This window comes from Eriocheir sinensis, chromosome 54, assembly GCF_024679095.1.
Source record: "Eriocheir sinensis breed Jianghai 21 chromosome 54, ASM2467909v1, whole genome shotgun sequence".
Classification (NCBI taxonomy): Eukaryota; Metazoa; Arthropoda; class Malacostraca; order Decapoda; family Varunidae; genus Eriocheir; species Eriocheir sinensis.
Window position 1 is genome coordinate 11,222,614 of NC_066562.1, and position 10,000 is coordinate 11,232,613.

The 10,000-nt window shown below is 42.3% G+C and overlaps 1 protein-coding gene across 1 annotated transcript in view; it reads right to left on the minus strand.

The window, feature by feature from the left end:
- The window catches only part of LOC126983794 (galanin receptor type 2-like), a 99,907-nt gene that overhangs the window by 7,236 nt on the left and 82,671 nt on the right, over positions 1-10,000 (minus strand). The window contains 5 exon segments of the mRNA XM_050836921.1: positions 691-816; positions 6,065-6,104; positions 6,106-6,274; positions 6,706-6,799; positions 7,557-7,735. Of these exon segments, the coding sequence (XP_050692878.1) occupies positions 691-816; positions 6,065-6,104; positions 6,106-6,274; positions 6,706-6,799; positions 7,557-7,735 (608 nt within the window).

The following is a 10,000-nucleotide window of genomic DNA, read 5'->3' on the forward strand; positions in this document are numbered from 1 at the left end:
CGCGTCATCTCCCCCTCAGCACACACACACACACACACACACACACACACACACACTCGTCGAAGAATGCCGCGCCGTGCCTCGTAAATTGGATTTCTGTTTATCTCGGTAAGTTTTTGGAGCTTAAAATCGAGTCGACAATAAGAGGGAGCCGTCTGCCAGTTGTTGCGAGGCGATGGAATGTCGATATTGGCGGGAAGTCACTCTTCTGAAAATTATTTACCCGCCGCTACAAAAAACTCCCCCCGTGGTCGATCCAGTTGTCGGCCACTGCAGTGAACTTCCCTTGACCGTAGTGACTGGATACGTGACTCCTATTACTACTACTACTACTACTACTTCTACTACTACATGGGTGACTTGGCCTACTACTACTTCAAGCTCCCCTGTGATGGATTTAGTTGTCGGTCACTAATAAACTTTCCTTGACCGTAGTGACTGGATACGTGACTCCTATTACTACTACTACTACTACTACTACTACTACTACTGCTACTACTACTACTACTACTACTACTACAACTACTACTACTACTAGATGACTACACTGGCCTAGCACAACACCTGTGATGGATTTAGTTGTCGGTCACTGTAATAAACTTTCCTGACCGTAGTGACTGGATTACGTGACTATTTATTACTACTGCTACTACTACTACTACTACTACTACCACCACCACCACCACTCACCATGACGGAGATGACGGGACTGGCCAGCAGGAGCGAGGTCACCCACACCACCAGCACTGACCTCCGGCAGTTGCTCATCGTGCACAGTGACCTTGACCTCATGGGGAACACGATCACGATGAACCTGTGTGGGGGGAAGGTCAGAGGTCAGGCGGGGTCAAGTGTATAGGTACGATTATAATGAAGAAAATGACAATAATGATACTACTACTACTACTACTACTACTACTACTACTACTACTACTACTACTAATAATAATAATAATAATAATAATAATAATAATAATAATAATAATAATAATAATAATAAGAAGAAGAAGAAGAAGAAGAAGAAGAAGAAAAATAAGAAGAAGAAAAAGAAGAAGAAAAAGAACAAAAAAAAGAGAATACACATAGAAATAGATAGATAGATAGATAGATAGATAGATAGAGAGAGAGAGAGAGAGAGAGAGAGAGAGAGAGAGAGAGAGAGAGAGAGAGAGAGAGAGAGAGAGAGAGAGAGAGAGAGAGAGAGAGAGAGAGAGAGAGAGTAACCCACCCACCCAGCCTTCCTTCCGGGCACACAGTAATATTGCACAAGTTCCAACAATATCGTGGACGCGTCAACAAACCCTTAACTCCCTTTTTGCGGAACTGGAAGGCTTCTGAAAGGCTCCTGGAAAATGGATGCACGGGGGGGAGGGGGGGGGGGTTGTTGTTGTTGTTGTTGTTGTTTTTAGAAGAAAGGAAGCAAGAGGCGCAAAATAAACAAGGGGAAAAGAAAACAAAAGAAAGTCGGGAGCAGAAAAATATACGAGCGATGGAAATAAAAGGAAACAATAAAATGAAAAAAATAATTGAATGAAAAAGAGGATGGAAGGAAGGAATGATGGAAGGAAAGTAGAGTAAATGGAAGGAAGGAAGGAAGGAAGGAAGGTAGGAAGGAAGGAAGGAAGGAAGGAAGGTAGGAAGGAAGGAAGAAAGGAAGGAAGGAAGGAAGGAAGGAAGGAAGGAAGGAAAGACAGGATGTAGGAATGAGAAACGAGGAGGAGAAAACAAAAACTCGAACAAGGAAAAAAAAATATGAAAAATGAAAAATGAGAAAATGAGGAAAAAATATATAAAAATATGAAATTCAAGGGGGAGGAGAAGTTGAGGAATTTATGGTAAGGTAAGATAAGGTAAGATAAGGGAAAGGAAGGGAAGGGAAGGCAAGGTAAGGCAAGGTAAGGTAAGGTAAGACAAGGTAAGGTAAGGTAAGGTAAGGTAAGGAAGGATTAGGGAAGGTAAGGTAAGTCAAGGTAAGGTAAGGTAAGGTAAGGTTAGGGAAGGCAAGGTAAGGTAAAGAGAGATAAGGTAAGATAAGGTAAGGTAAGATAAGGCAAGGCAAGGCAAGGTAAGGTAAGGTAAGGTAAGGTAAGGTTAGGGAAGGCAAGGTAAGGTAAAGAGAGATAAGGTAAGGTAAGGTAAGGTAAGGTAAGGTAAGCTACGGTATTACAAGGAAGGATTAGGTAAGGTTAGGTAAGGTAAGGTAAGGTAAGGTAAGGTAAGGTAAGGTAAGGCAAATTAAGGTGAAGTAAGGGGAAGTGAGAGAAGAAAAAAAAACGAAATTAGGAGAACAAAAAAAACTTGGAAGGTAAAACAAAGCCTACAAATGGAAATACAACACTGGAGCAGGTGAGCGCATTAATTAATTACTCAAGAGGCAGGTGAGTGTGGCGGGAGCGAACTGTGAACTAGACTTTACCTCATTATATTTTTTCTCTTCATATTTTCTCTCTCTCTCTCTCTCTCTCTCTCTCTCTCTCTCTCTCTCTCTCTCTCTCTCTCTCTCTCTCTCTCTCTCTCTCTCTCTCCTTTCCATATCAAAACTTCTTCTATTTCTAACTAACAATGAAAAAAATTATATATAACTTTTTTTTTCTTCTCCTTTCCTTTTTATAATTTTCCATCTCTTTTGTTTCTCTCTCTCTCTCTCTCTCTCTCTCTCTCTCTCTCTCTCTCTCTCTCTCTCTCTCTCTCTCTCTCTCTCTCTCTCTCTCTCTCTCTCTCGATAATGATATTAATAACATCAATAATAATAATAATAATAATAATAATAATAATAATAATAATAATGATAATAACAATGATAATAATATTAATAATAATTCCTGGAAAACTAATTATGTGCTATCAAATATTCATAGCCTGTCCTTTAACTCATATTATTATTGTGTGTTATTACTACTACTACTACTACTACTACTACTACTACTACTACTACTACTACACAAAAAATAAAGGCAGATAAAAAAAGAAAGAAAAAAGGAAGAAAAATAAAATAATGAAAATAAAATACGAAGAAAAAAGTAAATAAATAAATAAAAAAAGAGAAGGAAAATAAAATAAAATTGAGGAGAAAGAGAATGAAAGAGAAGTAAAAAAAACATCAAGAAAGAAAAGAAAAAATGGGAAGAAAATAAAACGAAGCAAACGGAGGAAACAAGGAAACAAGGCCAATGAGGGAGGAGGAGGAGGAGGAGGAGGAGGAGGAGGAGGGGGAGAAAACGAAAGGTAGCAATCCAAACTATTTCTCTCTCTCTCTCTCTCTCTCTCTCTCTCTCTCTCTCTCTCTCTCTCTCTCTCTCTCTCTCTCTCTCTCTCTCTCTCTCTCTCTCTCTCTCTCTCTCTCTCTCTCTCTCTCTCTCTCTCTCTCCAATTTTACCTGTCTTCCTTTTCTTCATTAAATGGTATGTCTCCTCCTCCTCCTCTTCCTCCTCCTCCTCCTCCTCTCTCTTTTTCTCTTTCCTCCTCTCCCCCTCTATCTCATTTTATCCCCGGTAAGCCTCCCTTTCTCTGATTAATCTCTCTCTCTCTCTCTCTCTCTCTCTCTCTCTCTCTCTCTCTCTCTCTCTCTCTCTCTCTCTCTCTCTCTCTCTCTCTCTCTCTCTCAATATTGCCATAATAAGGGACTATAGGTTGTCATATATGAGAGAGAGAGAGCATATTTGCCTCTATCTTAACAAATGAAGACAAATGTATTCGAAGGGGAGGTTTTTTTATTACTCTCTCTCTCTCTCTCTCTCTCTCTCTCTCTCTCTCTCTCTCTCTCTCTCTCTCTCTCTCTCTCTCTCTCTCTCTCTCTCTCTCTCTCTCTCTCTTCCTCCTTCATGTATTTCCTTCATATTTTCGATTTCTCTCTCTCTCTCTCTCTCTCTCTCTCTCTCTCTCTCTCTCTCTCTCTCTCTCTCTCTCTCTCTCTCTCTCTCTCTCTCTCTGTTGTTTTTCGTCAAAGTTAATTTCGCGTTCCAATTTTTTTTCCCTTCCTTCGCCTGAACTTAATTTCGCGAGGGTGAGCCAACTGAAAGACCTCACCTGGGAATGACCTCGGCGCGCACCTGTAATTGACGGCTTGTTGACCTTGTTTACCTGTGTTTCTCTGTTTGTTCGTTGTTTTTGTTTTGGAGGAAGTTGTATTTTTCTTCTTTTTTTCTTCTTTCTTTATTTTTTTATCTTACTATTTTTTGGTATTTATTGTCTTATTATTTACTGTATTTTGAATTATTGTATATTTATTTATTTTTACTACATCATGTTATGTATTTGAAAGCATACTACTACTACTACTACTACTACTACCACTACTACTACTACAACTACCACTATTACTACTACTACTACTACTACTACTACTACTACTACTACTACTACAACTACTATATTACTACTACCAATAATAACAATAATAATAATAATAATAATAATAATAATAATAATAATAATAATAATAATAATAATAATAATAATAATAATAATAATAATAATAATTCACGACGTATTCAATTTTTTCAAGGATTTTCGTGACGCAGAATTCGGGTCAAATTTAATTTTCGTTTTTTTTTTTTTGAATGGAGGAAAATATTTGGATTAATAAACGAGGATTAGAGAGAGAGAGAGAGAGAGAGAGAGAGAGAATTACAGTTCACTATAATCTATTGTAAATCTTCTTCATTTAAACGAGTGTGATATAAAGCCTCTCTCTCTCTCTCTCTCTCTCTCTCTCTCTCTCTCTCTCTCTCTCTCTCTCTCTCTCTCTCTCTCTCTCTCTCTCTCTCTCTCTCTCTCTCTCTCTCTCTCTCTCTCTCTCTCTCTCTCTCTCTCTCTCTCTCTCTCTCTCTCTCTCTCTCTCTCTCTCTCTCTCTCTCTCTCTCTCTCTCTCTCTCTAATAATTATCTATCTATCTATCTATCCATATCCATATATCGGCTCGTGTATTCCCTAGAGAATTCGCTCACCCTGGTATTTGTTGATTATTTCTTTGCTGTCCAATTTTTTTTTATAATATTTTCGTCCCGGAGTGGAGTTTAGTTTTAATTAAGTCCCCCCTCTGCCCCCCCCTTGGTTTTATTATTATTATTATTATTATTATTATTATTATTATTATTATTATTATTATTATTATTATTGTTGTTGTTGTTTTTGTAAGGTTATGTTTTATACGGTTTTTGAATGATAGAATGAGAGAGAGAGAGAGAGAGAGAGAGAAAGGGGATATTTTTGCATTCTCTCCCCATCAAGTCTAGTTCTACCCATTAGCTCCCCTTCTCTCTCTCTCTCTCTCTCTCTCTCTCTCTCTCTCTCTCTCTCTCTCTCTCTCTCTCTCTCTCTCTCTCTCTCTCTCTCTCTCTCCCCTTACACTCCTCAATTTTTTAACTGTTCGCACATATCAATGTCTCCGAGGGCTTGTAGTGGGATAACTCTCTCTCTCTCTCTATATCTCTCTCTCTCTCTCTCTCTCTCTCTCTCTCTCTCTCTCTCTCTCTCTCTCTCTCTCTCTCTCTCTCTCTCTCTTATCTAACAATGACAGCTGGGCAGAGGAAATATAATAAAATAAATGTTCTCTCTCTAAATAATCCACCATTCATATCTCTCTCTCTCTCTCTCTCTCTCTCTCTCTCTCTCTCTCTCTCTCTCTCTCTCTCTCTCTCTCTCTCTCTCTCTCTCTAATCTTCCTTCCCCTCTCTCTAATCTTTACAAACATAACAAAACAAAACTCTCTCTCTCTCTCTCTCTCTCTCTCTCTCTCTCTCTCTCTCTCTCTCTCTCTCTCTCTCTCTCTCTCTCTCTCTCTCTCTCTCTCTCTCTCTCTCTCTCTCTCTCTCACATCCCTCTTTCTCTCTCTCTATCTTCTCCCTTCCTCCCCTTACCTCTCTCTCTCTCTCTCTCTCTCTCTCTCTCTCTCTCTCTCTCTCTCTCTCTCTCTCTCTCTCTCTCTCTCTCTCTATCTCTCTCTCTCTCTCTCTCTCTCTCTCTCTCTCTCTCTCTCTCTCTCTCTCTCTCTCTCTCTCTCTCTCTCTCTCTCTCTCTCTCTCTCTCTCTCTCTCTCTCTCTCTCTCTCTCTCTCTCTCTCTCTCTCCAGGCTGACGGCAGTGAGGTTGAGCACGCTGCAGTGTGGACAGCATCATGACGTAGCTGGCGATCTTGCACGCCGCGCCGCCCGAGTCCCACAAGACCACGAAGAACGAGACAGTCTTGAGCGGGACGCAGAGCAGCAGCATGAGCAGGTCCGCCACGCTCAGCGACACCAGGAACATGTTGGTGGTGTTGCGGGACTTGCGGTCACCTGCGGGGGGCGGGAAGGGCGTGAGAGGGAGGGGAAGGGAGGGAAGGGGATGGAAGGGTGGAGGAGGAAAGGAGGGAAGGAGGAGGAAAGAAGAGAGAGGAATGGACAAGACAGGGATGGAGAATTAGATTAAATAGAGTGTAAAAGTGTGTGAGAGAGAGAGAGAGAGAGAGAGAAAGAAGAAAAGAAGCAAAGGAAACACACACACACACACACACACACACACACACACACACACCTCTTCTCTTCTCTCTCTCTCTCTCTCTCTCTCTCTCTCTCTCTCTCTCTCTCTCTCTCTCTCTCTCTCTCTCTCTCTCTCTCTCTCTCTCTCTCTCTCTCTCTCTCTCTCTCACACACCAAGGTAAATGCATTAAGACCTACCCTCACATACACCTCCTCCTCCTCCTCCTCCTCCTCCTCCTCCTCCTCACCTGCCATAAGGACGATGACTGCGACGTTCCCGATGACGCCCAAGACGAGGGTGACGCAGTAGGTTGTAATGTGCAGGTAGAAGAAGGGAACGAACTGGGAATAGGGAAAAAACGCGATAAACGAGGGAGATGGAGGAAAATACGATAATTGAGGGAATAGAAGGGAAAAAAAGATAAAGATACGATAATTGAGGGTTAATAGAAAGACTGTTTAGCATAGACGGGTGATAGAAAGATAGAGAGGATGATAAATGAGGGAGATAGGAAAAACTGCGATAATTGAGGGAATGGAACGGAGAGAAAGAGGAAAATTGTGGAGAGAAAGATGTAGAAGGGAGGAAAATTGGAGGAAAAAGTGAGGAGAGGAAGAAGAGGGGGAGAGAGACGCTGGTAAAGGAGGGAGATGGAGGAAAATGTGATAAATGGGGGAATGGGAGGGAGAAGAAGAGGAAGATAGGGAGGAAAAAAGAATTATATTTATATCTGCTTCCTTCCTCTCCTCCTCCTCCTCCTCCTCCTCTTCCTCCTTTTCTTATCTTCTCATCTCTCCCTTCTCACGCAATCTACCTTCATCACATTTCCTCCTCCTCCTCCTCCTCCTCCTCTTCCTCTTCCTCCTCCTCCTTTTCCCATATAATGTTTTACGCGCTATAAATACCTAATTCTCTTCCCCTTCTCCTCCTCCTCCTCCTCTTCCTCCTCTTATTTACCTCTTCCTATCTCTCCCTCCTCCTCCTCCTCCACCTCTTCTTCTTCTCATCTACTCCTTGTTTTCTTCTTCATTTCCTCTTCCTATATTATTTTGGTCTCCTCCTCCTCCTCCTCTTCCTCCTCCTCCTCCTCCTCCTCACCTTCCATGGGTAGTTCATGTCGTTGGGGTCGTCGATGACTAGCCTCGGTGACTCGTTGGGGGGGGCGTCTTGGGGGGCGGTCGTGGGGGGGGTCCCGTTGGTTGAGTTGGGGGGGAGATCAGCCCCCTCCAGCGCCCCCAGCTCCAGTATGTAGTCCTCCAGCCCCCCCATGGTCAGCCCTGGGGGAGAGAGAGAGAGAGTGAGAGTGTTAGTGATGCGAGGGGAGGAGGAAAAGAGGAGGAAGAGGAGGAGGAGGAGGAAGAGAGGAGAGGAAGAGAGAAGGAAGGAGTGACACAACGAGAGGAAGAGGAGGAGGAGGAGGAGGAGGAGGAGAGAGAAGAGGAGGAGGAAGAAGAATGAAAAGAGAAAGTAATATTAGGAAGGAAGAGAAGAGGGAGGATGTTGGATGAGGAGGAGGAAGAAAAGGAGGAGGAGGAGGAGGAGGAGGAGGAAAAGAGAAGAAGGGAAGAGAGGAAAAAGAGAAGGAAAACGAAGAAGAGTTGGAGGAAACGATTGAGGAAAAGAAGAAAGGAGAAGGAAAAGGAAGAAGAGGAAGAGGAGGAGGAGGAGGAGGAGGAAGAGAGAAGAGGAGGAGGAGGAGGAAGGATAAAGAAAAAGTAATGATTGGAAGGAAGAGAAGAAGAATGTTGAATATGGAAGCAGATGAGGAAGAAGAGTAGGAGGAGGAGGAGGAGGAGGAGGCCTTATACGCTGTTGTTGTTGTTGTTCTTGTCGTTGTTACGGAAGTTCAAAGGTCAGGTTGCCCATTCAAGTTTTTATTTTATTTTTTATTTTTTTTATTTTCTCTTCATTTCAAATTCACCTTTTTACAAACTTGGGTCACGAATTAGGGATTTACCGCTCTCTCTCTCTCTCTCTCTCTCTCTCTCTCTCTCTCTCTCTCTCTCTCTCTCTCTCTCTCTCTCTCTCTCTCTCTCTCTCTCTCTCTCTCTCTCTCTCTCTCTCTCTCTCTCTCTCTCTCTCTCTCTCTCTCTCTCTCTCTCTCGGGTTTGTCTTTTTTTCTTCAATTTCGTTCTTTCTTTTCCATTTCCTCTCTCTCTCTCTCTCTCTCTCTCTCTCTCTCTCTCTCTCTCTCTCTCTCTCTCTCTCTCTCTCTCTCTCTCATAATTATCTCTCCTTGCATTCTTTTTTTCTCTTTCTTTATATACTTCTTCTCCTCCTTCTCCTCCTCCTCCTCCTCCTCCTCCTCCTTCTTCTTCTTCTTCCTCCTGTTCCTCCTCCTCCTCCTTTATTCACCATGGAGGAAATCCCTCTTAATCTCTCTACCACAATATTTTCCTCCTCATTCTCTTCTCCTTTCCTCCTCCTCCTCCTCCTCCTCTTCCTCCTTATTCGTTCCCATTTCTTTCTCCACATTCTTCTTTCCTCTCATCCACCTCCTCTTCGCTATCTCCTCCATTGGTTTCCTCCTCCTCCTCCTCCTCCTCCTCCTCCTCCTCCTCCTCCTCCTCCTCCTCTTCATCTCCTTCCTTATTCGCTCCCATTTCTTTCTCCACATTCTTCTTTCCTCTCATCCTCCTCCTCTTCGCTATCTCCTCCATTGCTTTCCTCCTCCTCCTCCTCCTCCTCCTCCTCCTCCTCCTCTTCATCTCCTTCCTATGTATTTTCACTTCCAACTTTTATTTCTGTCAGTCTGTATGTATATATTCTCTCTCTCTCTCTCTCTCTCTCTCTCTCTCTCTCTCTCTCTCTCTCTCTCTCTCTCTCTCTCTCTCTCTCTCTCTCTCTCTCCCTCTCTCACCTTCTTCCTCTTCCTCTCTTTATTTCTTTGTCTTTTTTTGTGTTGTATGAGTGAAAGGAAATTAAGGAAAATAATGCTTGTTTTTAATTTCCTATTTTACTTTCTCTCCCTTTTCCTTCTTTTTCCTGTTTTCCTTTCTCTTCCTTTTCGTATTTTCCTGTTTTCCTTTCTCTCCCTTTTCGTATTTTCCTGTTTTCCTTTCTCTCCCTTTTCGTATTTTCCTGTTTTCCTTTCTCTCCCTTTTCGTATTTTCCTGTTTTCCTTTCTCTCCCTTTTCCTTCTTTTCCCTGTTTTCCTTTCTCTTCCTTTTCGTATTTTTCTGTTTTCCTTTCTCTCCCTTTTCGTATTTTCCTGTTTTCCTTTCTCTTCCTTTTCGTATTTTCCTGTTTTCCTTTCTCTCCCTTTTCGTATTTTCCTGTTTTCCTTTCTCTCCCTTTTCGTATTTTCCTGTTTTCCTTTCTCTCCCTTTTCCTTCTTTTTCCTCCTCTCTCTCCTTTCCTTTCTCTTCCTTTTCCTTCTTTATCCTCCTCTCTCTCCTTTCCTTTCTCTCCCTTTTCCTTCTTTTTCCTCCTCTCTCTCCTTTCCTTTCTCTCCCTTTTCCTTCTTTATCCTCCTCTCTCTCCTTTCCTTTCTCTCCCTTTCCCTTCTTTTTCCTCCTTTCTCTCCTTTCTTTTCCTCTCCT